At 48.3% G+C, this 21959-nt stretch overlaps 1 protein-coding gene across 1 annotated transcript in view; it reads left to right on the top strand.

Annotated features, from left to right (window-relative positions):
• Nucleotides 1-21959, top strand: part of SEC14L2 (SEC14 like lipid binding 2) — a 468884-nt gene that overhangs the window by 332374 nt on the left and 114551 nt on the right. Inside the window, exons 8-10 of the mRNA XM_069619311.1 lie at nucleotides 8068-8151; nucleotides 10146-10252; nucleotides 16384-16523. Coding sequence (XP_069475412.1) covers nucleotides 8068-8151; nucleotides 10146-10252; nucleotides 16384-16523 — 331 coding nt within the window. The remainder of the gene's footprint in view (nucleotides 1-8067; nucleotides 8152-10145; nucleotides 10253-16383; nucleotides 16524-21959) is intronic.

Consider the following 21959-nt stretch of genomic DNA (forward strand, 5'->3'; position numbering starts at 1 on the left):
CTGAACCTCTGCCCCTCCAGGACAGAGTTCAGAAATCCGTCTTAACAAATTGGTGTACAGCGGTGGGATACGAATGAGGGTATCCAGTGTTGCGCACAAGTGAAGGCATTTCAAGTTATTCCTACCAGGACACGTAGTGAATTGTCGTAGTATAACTTTTAAAAGGCCATAGTCCTATCTAACAGTATGGAAACAAATACCTTGTTAACTTTAAATGCTTCTAAATCCGAAACATTGAAAAAGATGTGTGCGGAGAGAGGTGTCTCCTCTCAAGGAACCAAAATGGATATGATCCAAAGAATCGTGGCGTGGCAAGAAGCGCAGCTTGACGCTATAACTTCTGAGGACAGTGCGGAAGGAGGTGGGGCTGCTCTCACTGGTAGAACCAACGGTTCTGCCGCTGCACTGATCCACCGCGACCACGAGGAAAGGGAGGATGAGATGCCTAATGTTTCCTCTGCCAGTGTTGACGGGGAGGCCATGCTTGAATTCAAGAAGCAGGAGCTGCTGTTTAGGCAGAAGGAGCTTGAGTTCAATATGGCCAAACTACAGGAAGAGCTTGAGTTCAATAGGGTCAAGCTAAAAATCAAACAGGCAGAAAGACAGGGATCACCAGTTGGAACTGGCCAAGCTTCAGGTTGCAAATGGATCCAAGCGTCCTGGACATGGGTCTGGGGCCTCCTCTCATCTACAGTTTCCAAAAGATCTGCTCAGTGTTTATGAGGAAAAGAATGACATTATGGACTGGCTGAATACGTTTGAGTATGCATGCGAAGTTCAACAAGTTGACAATGCTGATAAGATTGCCTGGTTACTCAGCAGACTGCCCCATTCTGGCTGTAGGGCCATTATGGAAATGTCGAAGGCTGAGCGAGCGGATTTCGCAATGTTAAAGCAAACTCTCATTTTAAAGTTTGGAAAGACTCCTGCCCAATATTTAAAACGATTCCAAGAGTATAAGAAAAAAGAAGGTGGTACTTGGGTATTTTATGTAACCGAATCCTTAAAAAACTTGACTGGCTGGGTTGAAGGTTATAAGGTTTCTACCTTTGAAGGCATGATAAGTCTTGTCATGCTGGAACATATTTTTGCATCTTCTTCTCTGGAGCTTAAGCAGCATTTGGCTGATTCGAAGGAGATAGAGCCTAAGAAGCTTGCCATTGCAGCAGACTTATGGGTGTCACATTGAGTGTCCCATAAGGACAAAACTCATCCTGGTAAGCAGGAGGAAGGGAAAAAGTCCAAAGATAAGGAGGGTGGAGAATCTGATAAATCTTCTTCTCAAAAGGGCCACAAAAAGAAAAATAAGGTTAAGACACAAGAGAACTCACAGGGTAGTGGAGGTCAGCCTCCGAAACAGAACTCTGGTTACAATAAGCCTCCCTATGTAAACAGACCCAATGGATCTTGTTTTGCTTGTGGAGCAACTGACCACTTGAAGGGGTATCCCCGGTGTAAGGTTAAACCTTTGGGGGTCCACTCCGCTAATCTGGCTTTCTCCTCGAACGAGGAAGAAGAGATTACAGGAGCATCCTTCTCCTCCGAATCCTTCCCCAGCGGGATAGAAGCTGAGGTAGTTTTAGTTTCCCTGGGTTCCTGGGAACCTAAAGTCGCAGAGGCTTATGCTAGGATTCCAGATAATACCAAGCACTACTTTAAAGACAGTGTGCTGATCAATGGAGTGGATACTCCAGCTCTTAGGGATAGTGGGTGCAGTCGAACTGTAGTGGATTCTACCTTGGTAGACTCAGAGGAAGTTGCCAGAGCTACTCTGATGCCCACTAAGTTGGCTGATGGCCCACCTCGCATGTTTCCAGTGATACCTGTAAATCTTACTTTAAATGGTACAGCAGTCAGGATTCCACTGAGCATTCAGAGAAACGTCCCAGGAAAGGTCTTGTTAGGCAATGATCTCAGAGCTTTAGGGCTCGTAGGAGACACGGCCGACAGACCCTGCACACAGTCTCAAACACGGGCAGCATTGGCCAAGACCAATACGCCGCCCCAGCCGAAGGGGAAACCCAAGGCGAAAGGAGTAAGCAAGTCAAGATGAGGGAAAGAGAACATTCCCCCGAACTCGCCTACCACTGCGGTGGAGGAAGTTGGTCAATCGCCCGGGCCTGACGAGGAGGTGGCGATGCCTGAAGTATTTGACCCCAACGACCATCCGGAACTAAAAGACTTGTTAGTAGAAGGTGGTCCTGACAGGGAAGAATTCCGTAAAGGCCAACGTGAGTGCCCAACTCTGGAAGGCCTAAGGAGACAGGCCTGCTCCCAGCTTGAGGGTGAACCTCCTGGGACGCATCAGATTTATTGGTAAGGTGGAATCCTGTATGGTGAGCCCACAGAGTCTACAGAAGGAGACCATAGGAGGTTGGTGGTTCCCCTTGCTGTAAGACCCTTCCTCCTGCAGTTGGCGCATGAAGTACCCCTTGCTGGTCACCTTGGTATTAAGAGGACCAATCAAAGGTTATCCATGCAGTTCTACTGGCCCAAGATGGGGGTGCAAGTAGAAAGTCACTGCAGGAGTTGTGCCTCCTGCCAGTTATCTGGTAAGAGTGGCTCAACAATCCAAGCTCCATTGGTACCACTCACAGTTGTGGGAATACCATTCGAAAGGGTAGGGATCGACATCGTTGGTCTCCGTGACCCGCAGACATCCTCAGGCAATAGGTTTATCTTGGTGCTAGTCGACTATGCTACCAGATATCCTGAGGCCATGCCATTGAAAACTGTAACTGCCAAGTCAGTTGCAAAAGCGTTACTTGGCATCTTTACTATGGTTGGCTTCCCTAAAGAAGTTGTGTCTGACAGAGGCAGCAACTTTATGTCAAAGTATATGCAGGCTATGTGGAAAGAATGTGGGGTCACCTACAAGTTCTCTTCTGCATACCACCCCCAGACCAATGGTCTGGTAGAACGTTTCAACAGAATGTTAAAGAGCATGATTGGGGCTCTGGAAGAACCTCAGAGAAGAAAATGGGATCTTCTTTTACCATGCTTACTGTTCGCCTACCGAGAGGTACCACAGGAGGGTGTTGGCTTCAGCCCCTTCGAACTTGTGTTCGGTCATCCTGTACGGGGACCCTTAGCCATAGTCAAAGAGGGATGGGAGATGCCCACTCCGCCTGTTACTACCAACGTAGTAGATTATGTGCTGGGGCTCAGAAAACGGATGGTACTTCTGATGGGATTGGCTAGTGATAACTTTAAGGCAGGACAAGCGCTGGTGAAACATTGGTACGACCAGAAAGCTTCCCTCATCAACTTTACACCTGGTCAGCAAGTCCTGATCATGAATCCCATAAGGCCTCGAGCTTTACAGGACAAATGGTCAGGCCCTTACACCGTGGTGGAGCCCCTGGGTGAGGTTAACTATTTAGTGGACCTTGGAAGGCCTGGACAGGCTCCAAAAGTGTTCCACGTAAATAGGCTGAAGGCTTTCGTCCCAAGAGTCGAAATCGCAGCACTGCTACTGGCTTCATATGTTGAGGAAGAGGAGTCTGAACCTCTCCCCGACCTGTTCCAAAGCGGTCCTTCAGATAGCTCCTTTGAGGGTGTCCGAGTGGCCCCTCACCTGACTTCTAATCAGCAGGCTGAGGTGAAAAGTTTGCTTCGGCAGTTTTCCCCCCTGTTTTCACAGTCGCCTGGTTTGACACCTTGGTGCAAACATAACATAGACACAGGAGACAGTGTACCCACCAAAAGTAGGGGATACAGGATGTCAGACAAAGTACGGTCTTACATTAAGACTGAGGTCAACTAGATGTTAGACCTTGTGGTGATTGAACCCTCTAGTAGTCCTTGGTCCAGCCCTGTGGTTTTGGCTCCAAAGGCAGGCACTTCTGAATTGAGGTTCTGCGTGGATTACAGGGCTCTGAATGCTGTCACCAAGACAGATGCACACCCCTTGCCTCGAACAGATGAGTTGGTGGATACTTTGGGTGCCTCCAAGTACCTCAGCACGTTTGACCTCACTGCTGGCTATTGGCAAATAGCTTTAGCAGAACATGCCCAGGAGAAGACAGCATTTTCTACTCCAGACGGCCTTTACCAATTCAGGGTAATGCCGTTCTGGTTGAAGAATGCACCTGCCACTTTCCAGAGGCTTGTGAATCATGTGTTGAATGGGTTGGACGAATTCTGTCTTGCATATCTGGATGATATAGCAGTTTTCAGTGCCACCTGGGAAGACCATGTGAAACACCTCGGGATTGTGCTCCAGGCTCTTCAGAAAGCACACTTGACCATAAAGGCTAGTAAATGCCAGATTGGACAAGGCTCAGTGGTTTACCTTGGACATGAAGTAGGTGGGGGGAGGAGACAGCCTCTTCCCAGTAAAGTACAAGCAGTACAAGACTGGCCTACCCCCACTACACAGACCCAAGTGAGAGCCTTCTTAGGACTCACGGGGTATTACCACAATTTCATGGCAGACTATGGCACCATAGCTGCCCCTCTGACTGCCCTCACTACTCCGAAGAAACCCAAGAAGGTAACTTGGACCGACGAGTGTGAGAAGGCCTTCAATGGCTTAAAAGACTCCTTGTGCCAGGCCCCTGTCCTCAGGGCCCCTGATTATCAAAGATCTTTTATTGTGCAGACGGACGCCTCTGACACTGGGATAGGAGCTGTACTATCGCAAGTAGATAAGAAGGGTAAGGAACACCCTATAGGTTTTATTAGTCGCCAGCTTAAGGACAGAGAGCTCAGATGGTCCACAGTGGAGAAGGAATGTTTCTCTGTTGTGTGGGCCCTACGGAAGCTGAGGCCCTACCTCTATGGGACCCACTTCACTGTGCAAACTGACCATAAGCCCTTAAAGTGGCTAATGAACATGAAGGGAGAGAATCCAAAGTTGCTTAGGTGGTCCATAAGTCTACAAGGCTTCGACTTCACTATTGAGCATAGGCCAGGTGTCCAACATAGCAATGCTGATGGGTTGTCCAGAATGTTTAACCGACCTGAACACAAGACTCATCCAGGGGTGGATTAGTTCCCCCTGTCCATAGTCTGGGAGTGGCGAGTGTTAGGAAAGATTTCTTAATTGTGGGTAATTTTCCTTCCATGTGGCAACCCCTATACTTTTTGCTGTTGTTTTCACCAGGATCTAGACTTTGCCAGAGAAGTGCAGCCTTCTGCCGCACTCCTCTGGGCTTTCGCTCCATTCTTACGGAGAAACTGACATGCCCTTAAGACAGTCAGTACAGGGAAACGTTGTTTTCCGTAGTTTCTTTATCATGTTGCAGCTTTTGCGCAACATGGCACAAGAGGGCACTGTAAGCTAAGTTACTGCTCTCTTGGGTCTCTAGTCTTCTACAGGCCCTGGATACTCTCTTTGGATTGTAAATGAACGGTGCAAGTGAGTCACAGACAAGATTGGTGGCAGCGATCGTTTCTTGTGTTTTTGAGCTCCTTTTGGCATTTAAGCGCGTTTCTCGCGCTTAGCCCAAAATGGTGGCCTGGCTTCCAAAATGGCCAGACCACGAGGCTCTTTGTCCTGTCCGCTGACCGTCTTGCCCCCTTCACCTCCCCCCGGTCGAGCCGACCCGGGGCCTCCTTATTTGGGCATGTACTTTCCCGCGAAACACAGATGCTTTTGCGGGCTTCTACAGGCCTTGTGTGTGCCTCCAGGATGGGGGCCGGGATGTCTGGTCCCAATACACATGCTGGGCGCCAGAGAGTCTAGGGTGGTGATAATGCCTGGGACCCCCGTGGTCCGTGATAGGTCCACATAGGGTCTGAATGTTTTATGAGCGGATCTCCCATTGGGTCCCCTCCGTTTTGGCGCGAAGGGAACCGTGGATAAGAGGGGGCTGGAAACGCCACTACCAGGTCGATCTCCTGAGTTCTCACGAACAAAGGAATACAGGAGCCAAGTATCCTGCAACCACGAGGCTGAACCGAGGAATCACTGGTGACCCGCTGAAGGACTGGTCCTCTGCACTGCTGTCGCTTTGTGAAACCCTTTCTACCTCGGATTGAACGAGAAGGCCTGTACTGGTACTTCGACCCTTGGAATAGTGGGAACAACTATTCTCGGCATCTTCACCATCTCCTGCACGTAAGCCTTCGGAAGTGTCTCTGGGCCATCCAGCAGACTGACCAGCCTACCCAGGAGTCTTGCTCTGTAACCGCCATCAGGTTGTGTTGTATTACGAGTCCTTGTCACTCTCACACGATTCGTACACTTGGCATTCCCAGGTCTGAAGTGAGTAGTGTACATTTGGCTGAAATACACCCGGCTGCTCCGTTGCCCTGCTGTGGTAACAAACTGTGCGGGTTCACTGCGTTTGGGACATCCTCAACTCAACTTCTGCTGCTGCGGAATCTACACAACGCCGAGACGTCCCCTGCTCGTATCTGAACCTGCCAGCACTCAAACTGACGCGGAGAAGCCTGGGTCTGCTTGCATCGGGGACCGGTGAGTAGCATCGCTAGGAACTGGTCGCCCTCCTGCAGGAGCCCATTGCTTTTCCCCGCTGTGTCTAACAGCACGCCTTTCCGTACTCGCGCTCTGCTTCTGCCCCCAGTGAAGGCTGCGCTTGAGTCGCGGAGCTCTATTCATCTTCATTTGTTCTTTAAACTAAACTGCCTGATTCCCTCGAAGAGACTCCCCTTTTGCCCGTTGGCACCAGCGTGTGCAGGTACTTTTGAGCACAAGGCTCCACTCTTCGTAGGGCTTGGACTTCCTTTTAGTTAGGTGCCTCTGAAGGCAGACTGAGTCTAATTATTATTCGCACTGCCTGTTTTCCTCCCCATCTAGGTGGTCTACACATTTTGTGCGTCTAACTCGTTAGACTTGTTTGTATTTGTATATATATTGTATTGGATTGGTATGTGTTGGTTTACTTGAGTTTTATCGTGATTTCTCGCTACGGTCAATGTTACAAAGGCCTTGTAAAAAATGTGTATATATTTTTAATATAACACCTGCTTGGAGTAATTTGTAAGTGTCCATGCTTTGTGTGCTCATTGCAGGCGTTCAGTCACCCTCACCCCTCTTGAGACCTAGTCTTGACCGCCGCGATCGCTACCCTGATTGGTCTGGCTTGTCCAGAGGTTACCCTGTTCCAAGAAACTAGGCTGGCCTTCTGAACCTCTGCCCCTCCAGGAGAGAGTTCAGAAATCCGTCTTAACAGTAACAAGGAAAAGAGAGGAAGAAAAAAAGAAAAGAAGGAAAAGAAAGAGGGGAAAGAAAAAGAAAATGATAGAAAAAAGAAATGAGACAAAAGAATAAAAAGACAGGATGAAACACTTAAAGACAGATGGATTGAGAGCTGCCACCAGCAGCCAACTGAAGAGACTCATTTTTGGGGCTAGTTGATACATTTGAATTTTTTTTTTTACCATTCTCCAAGCTGCCCCTGGTGATTACTGAAAAGTTTACAAATAAAATGATTACTGACGGTGCCTCCCAGTGGGTCCAGTTGGCTTTGTTTTGGCTTTCAGTGCCATCAGTGTCAAGCCGGTCCAATAGCACAGGGAGTAGAGCGCCGCTTGCTTTGACATCTGTGCAGAGCCTGCTGACGCAGGTTCGAATCCCGGCAAAGCCAAACTCAGCCTTTAATCCTTCTGAGCAGGGGAGTTGCTAGGTCTGGAAAAGACCAGGGGCTAAGCTGATGTCGGGACTGGGGGCTAGCTAGTCTTTTGGCTGTAGCTCCTGAGATTCTATCCGGGGCTACAACCAAAAGATCAGGGGCTATAGCCCCCTTAGCCCCCCCTAGCAACGCCCCTGCTTCTGAGGTCGATAAATGAGCACCACATAAGCAGCGCTCAAGGGTTCGTAGCCCTATATAAATGCTAAATAATAATAATCAGGAAATGGAGGTTCGTCTGTGCTGGAGCAAAGGCAGCAGCACCTCGACAGCAAAACTTGGGGGACATCTTCCAGTGGTTGGGGCCCCATCTGGAAGGAGAAGGAGAATGTAAAACCTTGCCAGGGCCCACCCCCTTAAAGCCCTGCCTCACACAGACACCGCCTAGTTCTCGCCTGCACGTCTCAGACCCCTCTTTGCACCCCTCAGTGAACCCACTAACTGATCTTATTACTCCTTCCTCTTCCAGCACCAAAATTGTTCCCAGTCGCTTACAACCTCATCAAGCCATTCCTGAGTGAGGACACCCGCAAGAAGATCATCGTCTTGGGAGGTGAAGGATCTTTCTTCTGCTGCATCCTGATTCTAACTCAGTGGGAGGGGGAGAGGGGCCGCATGTTCCATGTGGGCGGAGTACAAAATCGTAGACATGGGCATTGCTGGGCATTGTAAAGAGATTGTTTGGGGATGTAGAGGGTCTGGACATGGTTTGCATGTGATAAAGATGAACTCTGGTAAGTGGGTGGGCATCATGGAAAGGGGATGCACAGGGGGGAAGCATGCAAACATCCTTAAATTGCGATAGGGCCGTAATGTGATCAGAGACACACAATGCTTTGGATTGGGGTATGGGTGGGTTTCTCAGCATTCTGTAGGAAACATGGCTGTTCTTCTAAACTATTGCTGGTCATTAATGGGACTGAATACGTTTCACAAGACCAAATGCTTTGCAACATTCTTTTCTCTTGTGGTTGGGGATTTTATTCTTTATTTCTGGGTGTACCCAAGAAGTTCTTGGACTTTGGGTCACTTATGTAAGTTTCACTCCAGGGCGTCAAAATGTGCTATGTTTGATGTGCCGAGCAAGCCCCAATCCCAAAAATCCCTTGCAGCGTAAATGCAAGGCAAGGCGTAAATATGAAGTGTAACTTGTCTGCGCTTTACATTTACGCTCCAAGGAATTAAAGATAGGTTCTTCAGGCACCACTTGCAAAACCACTTTGTTTTGCGCCCGCATGGGATTTTGATGCTGGCATGAAACACATGCATTTCTGTTGAACCCGTCGGCACAGGCTGAAAGCAGGTGGATTATGTATGGATCCATTGTATATGCTGCCTGCCAAGCCTAAATGGCAGGCTGGATTCACATTTAGTGCATCATGAAGTGTGAAACCATGATGTTACACAGAGATTGTGCTTGTTTTCAATGATTGTTTTACACTTCGCCTTGCACTAGTGGTGGAACATTGCATGGTAGGAACCCTACAGCACGCACGTGCAAATGTAAGTGGTCCCCTCCATGCAACTGGCACTTTTTAAAATGGGTGCCAAGGTTTAGAGTTCCGAAAGGGTGGCTCTTGTGCTCCGGGTGTGTCATGAAAGGTTTTCCGTTCTGCCTCGAGTTTTGCCAGCAAGGCTTGTCGTGTCAAGGCAGCTTTGCTCTGCATGCCCTATGCTCTGGGAGTGTTCTAGGCATCTCTCTTTTGAGCTGTACATAATTCATGGACGGTTCTTACCTGTGCTTCAGGCATGCCAATTAAGTTCTCTGCAATGGCCCATGCCAGTGTGGCAGGTTCAATTATGGACTCTGGGTATTGTGGGCAGCTCTATTGAGGTTTGAGTCTGTTGTGAAAGTTGTCTCTTGTGAAACGTGTCTTTTGGAGGTTCTCTCTTAGACTTTGGGTGATACATGTTCCTCTTGCCGGCTGTGAATGAGTTATGGAAGGTTCAACCCCGGCATCCGGATGTGCAATGGAAAGTCCTTCTCAGGCATGTGCATGTGCTGCATAGATGCAGGTTCTCTCAGGCAGTGCGTGCAGGTGTTTCTTTCCAGGTCATTGGGCTATGCGTGGTTCTCTTGTAGATTCCATCAAGGAAGGACTTTCCCCTGGAATCCTGAGTGTACTTTTAAAGGAGTGCAATGGAAAGTCTTCTCAAGGCCTTTGGTGTGATGCAGAAGGTGCTTTGGGTGCTCCGGTTGTGGTTCTCTCCTGAGGTCTGGGATATGCATGGTGTAATCGTGGGCTGTGCATAGATTTGTCAGTATCAGCCGATGGATTCTGGTCTGCTTTGGAAGGTTTTCTTCTGTGCCCTAGAATTGCGTGTCCTGCAAAGTCTCGGGATGCATGGTGGCAGGTCTCTTGGACTCGGGGTGCGTCACGGAGGTTCCTTCCTGGCCTTTGTGTATATATGGGGGTTTCTTGGGAATTCGTGATGTGCCTTTGAAGGTTTTTCTTCTGGGCCTTAGAAAGGCAATGCAAAGTCTTGCCAGGAACCTGGTGTGTTTAATGATATGTCAGTCACTCAGGCATGTTGTCCTTTTTGTAGATAATTGGAAGGAAGCTCTTGTGAAGTATATTGCCCCGGAAAATCTTCCTGTATACTACGGAGGATCCCTCACTGACCCGGATGGGGATGCAAAATGTAAATCCAAGGTACGTACGCTATTTGTTACCAGCTCTTCCTAAGATTCTGTCTCTTCTCTTACCACCTTGCTGCAATATTGACTAAGGTTTGAAAATCGTTGGAACCTGTATTGTTTTCGGATTTGTCCTGTTTATTCTGGCCAGTGTCAGATACGCACAAAAAATAGGCCTGGAAAAAAATGCCCTACTCGTCCACAATTCCCAATGCTTTATGCAATTCTCTTTGGGTACCACCCATGGGCCACGTTTGTTTCAGTTTACCTGTTGGGTCATTTGGGAGGCCCCTAACACCACTCCTGCAAAAAGGGATTGCTTGGAAAACTAGTACCGGGTTCCAGACTCGGCCCCTTTGTGTCTCAGGTCCCAGCCCTCACCAGATTCAGTGGTCTTGGCTGCCGATAGGAAGAAGACCCGCCAACCTGTCTTCCTCGTCTATGGTTCGTCCAGACCAAAAGGGTAAAAAGCTGCATGCAACAGGGAAGCATATCATCACAACGGCAGAATCTGCCATCAAGGCCACCAACTCCCCCCCCCCCATTCTCTTGAGGTACGTCAGAAGGTTATGGTACAAGTTGGGGCCCATCCATGACTTCCTTCAAGAGGACAAGAAAACCAAAGCCCTGGCTCTGCTCCAGGAAGGGGAGGTTGCCCCCGACCAGGCGATCACCGTCACCCTCAACATCGCTGATTCGGGCTTTCATCAGGTGGGCGATGGAGTGGCCCTCTGCAGCCAGAGTTGGCCACCAATATCTGCATGGATGTGCAAACAAAGGCAGTAGACATGCCATTCGATGCTGACAACCTCTTCGAAGGCAGTCGACGAGACTCTACAGGCCATAAAGAGGGACATAACAATGGCACATTTTTTAGGCACCCTTCAACAGAGGAGGCCTTCATTCCTCTAAAGGGGGTCCTCTGAGGGGATCATCTCCCCCTATCGCCAGCCCTCCCGTTTAACCACCAAAGAGGTTTATAGGGGATGCTCCCAGGCTTACGGAGGTTGCAAGAATTGTCGCTGTTGCCCCCCATCCAGGACGCAGATGCCGTAGCATGCTTGGACTGGCCCAGGACTCGCACCCCCACTTCTGCATCCCAGTGGGAGGCCGGTTATCACAATTTGGTGATCAGTGGCGCAAGATCTCAACAGACAAATGGGTGATTGATGTCCTTCAGCAGGGGCACACCCTGGAATTCCAAGATATATGTCCTGATATTCTTCCCATCCCATGACATGAACAGTATATGGCACAGCTGCTAAAGGAGGTTCAAGCCATGCTATGCAAAGGGGCAATAGAATCAGACCCTCAGCGCCCCGGGGTCCGGAGTGTACTCCAGATACTTTCCAGGACGGAAGAAGAGGGTGGAGACCCATTCTAGACTTGTTACGCCTCAACTGAATCCTCACATAGCAAAATTTCAGGGCGGTCACATTGCAGCATGTGTCGACCAGCTGGAGGAAGGAGATTTCGTGATGACCCTCTACTTGGAGGATGCTTTCATCCACATCTCCATTCATCGCGAACACTGGAAATCCCTGCTTTTTGTGGTTCAGGGGCGCCATTACGAGTTGAAGGCCCTGCGATTCGGCCTAAATACGTCACTGGGGGTGTCCACTAAATGCTTGGCTGTGGTGGCAGCGCATCTGCATCACAAGAGAATTCACGTCTATCCGTAGCTAGATGATTGGATAATCCGATCCCACTCTCATGTGCTGGCAATCTGGAACACCACAAAGAACATCCATGCTCTGACTTCTCTGGGATTCTCGATAGACTATCAGAAGTCCTGTGTAGCGCCATCTCACAATGCGCTATTCCTTGGTGCTTGCCTCAACACACTTTCGTGTCTCATAACTCCTTTGGATGAGAAGGTCAAGGCCATCCTGGGTAAGGTCCAGTGGCTATCGACCGCTTCTGTTGCGACAGTCCGGTCCATCAAGTCCCTGTTGGGGATGATGTCCTCCTGCATCCATCTAGTTCCTTTTTGCAGCCTGCAGATGTGACCCCTTCAAGAGTTTCTGGATGCCAGATAGCAGCAATTCACGGGCACATGGAAGGATATGATTTCCCTCAATCGGGCATTATGTCATGCCCTGTATTGGTGGTCAGTTCACCCCCATCACTTGCAGGGCACTCCTTTTCACATCCCAGCGTATCAGGCGACAGTCACGATCGACATCTCTTTGGCGGGTCGGGGAGCCCACACAGGGCATTCTCACGCTAGAGGCCCCTGGTTCCCGGAAGTGAAAGAGTTGCACATCAACGTCCTGGAACTGTGGGCAGTTTTCTGTGCTATCAAGTCTTTTCAGCCTCAGCTCCAGGGGAAGGTGGCGCAGGTCTTCACAGACAACACCACCACCATATTTTACATCAGGAAACAGGGCGGAACGTGCTCCCTGGCTCTCTCTCTCTCTCTCTTTCTCTCTCTCTCTCTCTCTCTCTCTGGAGGCACAGAATGTGTGGTGCTGGGCCATTGCTCAAAAGATATTTCTCGTCCCATTTCACCTGGCAAGCGTTCAGAACACAATTGTACACTCTCATTAGGGAGCTGCGGTACTGCCATGAATGGGAGCTCCAGCACGCGCAAGTGTCTTGTCTCTTCAATGAGTAGGGTCTCCCTCAAATCATCCTCTTTGTCAGGTTTTGGCACATGGTAGGTGGTTCAGGGAGTTCCTCACATTAACGTGAGTCCTTGTCCCCATAGGGGGAGTTTCTTTCAGTGAGGTCCCACTTGCCTCGACCCCTAGGGAGGGTCTTGCGGAGCAAGTTCACCTTCCTAGCCTCACAGGGAATGTCTCCCTCCTCGGGACAAGGGATGAATACCTGTGATTCGTCACAGCATGCATTGGGATCAGTGATAATCATGGTAATGATGAGGTTCAGGCATTTTTATTGTATTTATTTGTCAAGCTCCAAAAGCCTGTGGGCATCAGGGCGCCACAAAGACACAGGGACTGTAGGGAGACGGGACGACACACAAAGAAGCTCAGCGGGGGAGGGGATGCCTAGGTGAAGAAGTGGGTTTTCAAGAGTTTTCTAAAACACTGCAAGTTGGTTTTCTTCCGTAATTCGAGTGGAATGGCATTCCAAAGTTGTGCAGCTAGTACAGGGAAGGATCCTCCCAGATTCCTACACGTTTTAGTTCTGGGCACCACAAGCACCTCGTTGGTGCTGGAATGAAGGGGCCTCACTGGGATGTGTGGTGTAAAGTGCTCTTTCAAGTATTTAGGAGCGTTACCAGAAACGCATTTGTGAGTTATGGTAATGGCTTTGAAGCATATCCTAGATATGACAAGAAGCCAGTGCAATTCCTTTCGGGCACTGGATATGTGATCTCTTTTTAATAGGTCGTATTAAAAGCGAACAGCATAGTTCTGTACGATCTGCAAGGATTTAATGCAGTGGGACGAGGCCCCCAGTAACAACGAGTTTCAGTAGTGAAGATGTGGTAGTATGATTGCTCTGGCCAGGGTTGCCCAATTTCTCTGGGACAGGAGGGGTTTGGCATGTTTTAGCACTTTGAGATGGTAATTTATGCCATGAATAATCCCGTCGACATGAGCTGTGGAGTTAACATCTGCGTTCATGTGTACCCCAAGGGTTTTCACTTTTTTTCTGGATGGGAATGGTGTGATTATCGATGAGCATGCAGGAGTACTCATCTGAGAGTTGACCTCTAGCGTACGTCGAGCCAAAGACCAACAGTTTGATTTTAGAAGTTAAGGCACATGGAGTTTAAGTCCATCCAGTCGTTGATAATACAGTGTATATGCCTTAGCTCTGCATGACCTTGATTGAAGTTACCACTCAACAAAATGTTGAGTGTCATCTTCATGGTTGGAGAAGTTCACGTTGAGTGTTGTCAGCAGATCACATAGAGGGCAGAATTTCTCCCACACAGGAGGCCGGGCGTGTGGTTTTTAAGATGTTAAGGATATCCATTAGGAAGACGGGAGAAAAGGAAAATTTACCAAAGGGTTGTGGCTCCCTGTTTATGGCGAGTGCAGGGTGCGGTGCATGTGTGTAGAGGCCGCAATCTTCACGTGAGCTAATGAAATCTTGTCGGCAAATGCTTGCTGGACTTAGCGACAGTCTTGTTGGAAGGGACAAATTGCTGGGGTTGCACCATAGGTTTTTCTAGGCAGCAGTACATTTCAAACAACTTCTTAGGTTGATTATTAGCCGTCTCGATTTCTTTGTTAAAGAAGTCTTTTTTTGCCTCGTAAATTGGATGATTGTAAGTTGTGCGAGTGTGTGTCCATGCATTTTTATTCTCCCTAGATGGGGTTTTAACCCATCCCCTTTCTAGTCTTCTCTTTTCTTATTTTGTTCGGACCAGCAAGGGAGTAAACCAGCGCTGTTTTCCAGGGGTAGCCCTCACTGTTTTCTGTCTGAGAGGGGTAATCTGGTCCAAAATATAAGTCAGATGGGTGTTGTAAGAATCTGCTAACGCTTCCGGCGAGTCTGAGTCCTGGGTAAGCTCCATGATTAGCTTCAAGCATTTTTCCAGAGTCTGAGGGTTGACCCTTTTGAAGTTTCTGCTGGCTATTTTTAGAGGTCTGGAGTGCTGTCTATTGGGCAGTTGAGGCAGGATATGACTGTCATAATGATGGATTGCTCAGACCAAGGACATGCTTCAGTAAGGGGAATGTATAGAATAATATTTCTAGCGACTATCCAATCGAGGTTGTGTTCCCCCTGAGTGGGTTGGCTCAGTACTGAGAATTTTGAAATTGGTGGCCTGCAGTGACTTTTCCAGGTCCCTTGCATCCCTCTCGGTCGCCACGCCCAGCCAGTGATGCATATCTCCAAGTACAATAGTGGAGCTGTTTGGGGTGTTAAGCGTAGTCAGGCTACTCAATAGCTCTTCATTAAAATGTGGCATGGTGTCGGGTGGATGGTACACAATCACAACATTGATGGAGCAGTTAGTGTTGGGAATACCTTTTAGGTGGATGATGTCGCAGCCAGTGCATGTGATGGGGACCTCATACACCTGCCATTCTAAAAGCAACGCCCCCCCACCCCGCACCGTAGCCATCGGCATGGTTCTTGTTAAAGAAATTATACTCCGTTGGTACAGCAGAGCCTATTTTAGGGCCACATGAGTCATTGAGCCATGTCTCTGTAAGGCACATGATATCAAGGTTATTTTCTACAATGTGGTCGTGGACGTCGACAGCATGTTTAGGTAGCGACTGTGTGTTAAGTAGAGCCATTTTGATTGAGTGGCGGACTGTGAGGGTGCATGCAAGCGTGGAACGCTTATTCATTTCACTCAGGGGACTCGGGGGTACTCCCCTTTTGCGTGATCTCTTTGATTTGCAGCTGTGATGCTTAAGGTGGATACGTGTGTGTCAGGACAATGCGCTATAGTTTTGCCCGTTCCTGTCACCCCTGTTTCAGCTAACTTAGATGGCCATGGGTGCGGCCGGAGAGCCGGGCAGATGTTACTCTCTTGGTGCAGCATAGGTGGCATATGCACTTCGACCTAGTGTTGGAAGTGTCAATGACAGGACTTGCCTCATAGTGTGGCATTTCCGTGTCTAAAGCTGTTTGGGCCAGAATGTTTTTTCAACTAGTCGCTTGTGTAATAGTTTTTGTGCGTTGAGGAGCAGAGAATATTGTGGTGTAGACCTATGGTAATAACAAAGCTTACCTGACAACGGAGTGAAGTTACCTCAGGGGCACCAAGTACCGTGCTCCGGCATAGACCGGCAAAGACCGGGCTAGTCTCAGGTGCGCCGGCACTGGTGTGCTTGGTCACCAAATATGAGGGGATGAGGGGCTGCTGGGAGATGTAGTTTCCCACACAGCGAGATCAGACCTAAGTGCTGGTTTTCTAATTCTGGCTGCTTCAAGAGCAAGTTATTCAGCAACATGCATGCAGCGATAGAGTTAGGAGATCTAGTATCCTCACAAGATCGCGCATGTAGCTGACATAACTTCATGGAACAGATACACACATGGCATGTAGACTGCATAACATCAAGTCATTGTTGGACGTCTGCTGTGGCCTAATTACATGTTAAAATAATGGTACAAAATCCATATCTAATTGTCACTCCATGGCATATTGAACTTATGAACGTTTTTGGCATTTGTATTTATAAAGTGTTTGTGTTGATTATTGTGTTTCAGATAAACTATGGTGGGGACATCCCAAAGAAGTACTATGTACGGGACCAGGTGAACCTGCAGTACGAGCACGTTGTGACCATTAACCGTGGCTCCTCCCATCAGATGGAATACGAAATCCTCTTTCCCGGCTGTGTCCTCCGGTAGGAAGCTGCAGGGAAGCAACATATTTATTAGGCTTTGGGGGAGAACAGTGGGGCACGTGGTCCTGGGATGTTAAGGAAGCCTTTTTTATGGAATCTAGAAAATGGGTCACTATTTTATACTGCATCTACAAGGTAGTAGTGAACATGTATGTCACACTAGTAAACAATTTCACACGTTACAAAATACAGTATGTCAGAAGCAACTCATTTAAATAGCATGCAGGGCAGATATCCTAAATGGGACCTTTGGAGTTGGACAAGACGGTCTTGATTTGATAATGGAACCTTACCGTTGTTGAGTGGGGCTCAGGGCCAATAGGCGGCCCATGCCATGCCTCAGGGTGGATTATGAGCGAGGCTCCACCCACACAGCAGCCTATGCACAGCTAGGGGCTTGCAAAAGCATTCTATGGGAATATGTACTTAATGTACTATTGTCAGAAACCAGTCTGCATAGTTTGGCTGGTTGTTTGGCATACTACTTTAGATGGCTGGCTGGGGGCCCTATAGTGCTGATCTTTGGGTGCCCTGGTATTCAGGTTGTTGGCTTGCAGCCTGAAAGATTCTTCCCCTGCTCCTTAGTTCTGTATGGTGGCCTTACTGTAGCATCAAGCTTTGTACGTAAACCACAATGCATATCATTGCCTTATGCTAACAGTCATGTGACACATGCCGCCTCCTGCAACTCCTCTTTCTGAGTGCTATGCTTGCAACATATACTCAAATGTGTCTATAACCCACTCTAACCTTCTCCAACTACATTTACCTTTTACGCAGTCAGGGCCGGCCCTAGGATTTGTGGAGGCGGGTGCCGCCAATTAAGTGTGGGCCCCCTAATTTGCATATGGTGACATCACAGAGTGACAATATCGGGAACGAGATTACTTACCTGTAAACACAGTTCATTGCAACATACTGAGAATAAAGGTAAATGACTTCTGCTGGCGAGTCAGTTGTGTGGTCCGTAGATTGTAATAAAGAATAGGTTTCCTGAGGCAAATTCCAGTGGGTGATTTCCCCTGGTTTTTTCATTGGGGGTACATAAAATGAGCCCCACTTTAAAGTTAATTAATCTCCAACCATATTAACTGCCCCACACCAAACAGCTGAAAGCAGGGTAAACATGCTGTGTCAGTGGATGAGTCATGGGTTGCTATGATGACCCATTGCTTAAATCTGGCAGGGTACAGTAGGTGATGTCAGGTGCATCCACCGGCATGAGCAGGTATATTGTTATGTTTAGTCGATACCCACTCCATTCCTCAGACACCGCTCCTCCTTAAAAGAGAGCTGCACTTCTCCTGAGTGCATACCTCACCGGCAGACCTTTTATTCATCTCACATTCTCCCAGGTACAAACCATGCCTACAGAGTGTTGTGAGAAACCAGAAGGTTTCTCACCCACTAGTCCCTGAGGATCTATGATGCAGGTGGCCAGGACATGCCATCGCTTTTGAATTCAGTTCCTGGGGGTGGACCATTGCGGGAGGATCACCTGGGTGAGGGGTAGTTGGGGAGTGGGAGTGGGACACTGGATTTTGAGAAGTGGTATCCCCTTCCCTGTAAAACCTTTACCCCATATTAACAGTTAGGATATTTAGGAACTCTATCCCTTAGCCCCCCCCCTTTTACAACACGAACAGTTTCACACAGACAGCCCGCTATGAGAGAAAACAGTCTAACACCCGAGCCATATAACTGACATGCCCAATACAATGGTCAGGCAAGGTCAGGCAATTACTGACCATCACACACACCTGACTTCCATTAAGCTTCCCCACATGGATAAAAGGCGGAGCACAAGAGCACACTCTGAGCAAAGCAAAGCACATGCGAAAACAGCATATTCGAGATAGCAGCTGAACGAGAGAAGCAAGATGGCAAAACAGAAGGGGATCGCAAAGAGGGAAGTTCCCTTGAGCTTTTCGACAAGCATCCGTTACTTTCTAGAAACCTTGAGAATAGAAAGCATAACACCAGGAAATCAGGCTGAAGAATCCTGCATTTTGTATTGGAGATACCCGGGATCCTCCTCGGTCGATAATCAAGGCGGGGAGAAGCACCAGCCGCTGTGGTACCATCCTTGGCTCCAAGAACAAAGCAGTGTCAGTGGAATCAACACTGCCGGTGAGTTGGGGACACCATTAAAAGAACGGTGTGTGTTGAAGCCAAGGTTGCAAGCAGCAACATTGTACGGCAAGTGCTGGAACGAACATTGTTAAAACGCCTGTGATAAGAGACACAAGTAAAGTTGAACTGCTGGTGAGTGATTGAACTTTAAAAGCAAGATACAATACCTTTCACAGAGTGGTCCGGCATCGCTTGGGTGATCCATCGAAGGCCTCTGTAAGGTATCCAGCTAAGAAGTGGCAAAAGCGAAAGTGGGGAAAAGGTTATATCAAGAAGAGAACAAGTAATTGTAAAATGAAGGGGTCCTGCGACAGGTCAAGCAAAATACTGCGAACAGTTGAAGGTCTTTGATTTTGATCAAGTAGAGAAAGTTTGGAAAAGTAGATGAATTTGGTCTGAGCCCGGTGGAGGGGGACCCCGGGTAAACGGTAAATCACCTGAGAAGTTTTAAATGTGAAATCCTAAGAAGAAAGGAACTTTAATGTTTGTCGTGTTGCATCAGGCCCTCTGGAATAAGAGACTTTGAATGGCAAAGAGACTTTGACACAGAAGGTCCTGATGTTGAGGTTTAGAACTGCAACCTCATGCTAGAGAAGCCAGAGAGCAGAGTGCTAAGCTCTAGTGTGCCGCTTGTTCCGTGCTGGAAACATAGGGAAGACAAGGGCTTGAATATCCTGACATATCATTTCTTGAACACTTTTCTTTTGTATAACATTATTTCCCACACTTTTTGTATTTAGAAGTTAGGATTGGCAATAGGTTTATTAGTAGGCCATTTTATTTTGACAGACTCGACTAGGAGTTATTATTATTTGATGGTCGTAACTTGCTCCCACCTTTAGATTTAAGTTTAGATAGGCATTTTTCAAACTCAATTGACGTTTAATAAACACCCTTGAACTGTGATCACTTGTGTCTGTCTTACTGTTTGATACCATGCCTTCCTTACAGTGCCCATATCAGTATATGGGGCCTCATTATAAGTGTGCCGGTCCGCAAACAACAGTGCTGGTTAGCTTACCGGCACTGTTGTTTCTGAACTGGCACACTGCAACTCTGCCGGGCGGGACGGCACCCGCTCCCAGAGATTTCACAGGAGCACCGGCACCGTTATTAATGCTGGTGCTCCCGTGTCCCAATTCCCATAGAGTCCTATGGGACTAACGAAATTGCTGGCGCCTGACTTTCCAGCCGACTAGGGACGCAGCGAGGATGAAAACCGTAACAAAACCCGCTTTAAGTGCTCCGTCGACGAGCGCAACAGCACCCACCGTAGCCCGAAAACCATTGTTTACATCGTCAGCATCACGGTCGTCGTCGACGCCATTGTCATCATCGATAGCCATCAAACCATCATTGTCGACCTCGTTGATAGGAAAACAAAAAACGCTGTCGATGACAATATCGTCTAAATGCCCGTTGACGGCAACAATGCCCACGAAGACTCGACTACCTACCTGTCGATGACAATACTGTCCACGTAAAGTCACCAACACCATTGTTTCCAGCACCGTCAACAGGGGGGGGCAAGAAAGGAGGTTAGAGTGTCCTCTTCTATGGGTACGCAAAAAATCTCCAAAATCAGGAAAACTGAAGGAAAATAAAAAATAACAAAAACATTAATCTGGAGATAAACAGATGCCAGATAGAAAGGAACAAGAGCCAATACAGGACTCTACACCAGTACAGCAGGGCCGATAATTATTAAGCTGCCTTTCAGGTCCTTGCACTCACCCAAAGTCATGGAAGACCAGGCCATAATATGTGGAAGTGGGGAACCATCACCGCTTCACTCGCCCAAAGCAGCTTCTGATCAGCCTGTAGTGTCCAAGTGTCCAGCCCTAGCTCCAATCTTGTTCATTCTACCAGACCAGATACTGGAGCACGATATCGATTCGGATTTTCAACAGGAATACTCACCCCAGTTCTCAGAGGAAGACCAGTGTTCGCCACGGGAAGCGCCTGCGAGACCAAGGTTGCAAGAGCCACCGGAGCCTACGTTGCAGACGCTGGTTGCACCTCCCCAGCCAACAGAACCTTTACTCAACCCACAGTCTGTTATGATTACAGGTTTTATCTACGCTCTAGTTGCTGCTTCAACAACTGATAACTAGACTACCAGTGGGCCAACTCCATCCAAAGGCACCCGTTGATGAACCCGGCCCCTCAGGGGAACCCCACAGGCCTAGCAGAAGAACTTTGCGAGAACAAGTGGGTGAGCTGAAAAGCAATACGCCCACCAGGCATACAGCCTTGCAGCAAAGAGAGCCTCCTATCAAACCTATGAGGCACACCAGACTAAAAAGAACCAGCAGCCCTGCCAGAACACAAGGTGCTTCCCCAAGGCTGCCACACTACCTTTACAGTCAGGAAGAGGGAGAACTCCAATCCTCTACCTCCAAATAAACACATCCAAATAACTGGGAGGACACGGACTCAGTCACCACCCGATGACATAACAACATTTCACAATACAGTCCAAAAGGCATGTGAGGAATTTGGCCGAATACCCTTTGAGCAGGAAAAGGATTCTTTCCTTTTTGATTTAATGCACAAGTGCAGAAAGGCAGTAATATCAACTCCCATTCTAGACCACGTATGGGAAGAAGTACTGTTACTCACGAGAAAACCCTTCTCAGAGCCAGCATTAAAAGGCTGGTTGCAAAAGAAGTTTAAGGCACTGGAGGTATCCCCGAAATGCCTTACATCTATGGTCAGCAGCGGCATGCAGAAAATCAAACGCGCAAGGTCAGAAATGCGCAGTGCCACCTGACAAACACAGCAGGAAACAAGACGCATTTGGCAAGAAAATTCTGGCCACAGGAGCCACAACAGTAAAAGCAGCAAATTCACTGGCAAAAATCTCGAGATACGACCGTGAGATGTGGAACCAGATGGCACCGCTATTAGAGCACTTGCCAGCCAGAAGATAAAGGTAAACATGCACTGGACATCAGGCGAGAAGGGGAAGATGCTTCCAATCATGCGATCAACATCGCAGTCGACATAGCGGAAACAGGCTTTGAACAGATCAGCAATGGCGTTGTGCCTTGGAGACAGGCATGATTAAAATGCACAGATTTCAGAGCGGACGTTCAATCAAAGGTACCAGACATGCCCTTCGAGGGAGACTAGCTTTTTGGCCACAAAATTGATGACGCCCTTAAAGCAATAACCGCAGACACAGATACAGCGAAGTTGCTTACCGCCCTTACAGTGAGATGCATTTTTTGCCCCTTGCGGGGGTCTCTGGACGCTCCACTGTGACTAATAGTGGCAGTAACGTATACCAGAGGGGAGCCT

This window comes from Ambystoma mexicanum, chromosome 10 (genome assembly GCF_040938575.1).
Source record: "Ambystoma mexicanum isolate Mex_15411 chromosome 10, UKY_AmexF1_1, whole genome shotgun sequence".
Classification (NCBI taxonomy): Eukaryota; Metazoa; Chordata; class Amphibia; order Caudata; family Ambystomatidae; genus Ambystoma; species Ambystoma mexicanum.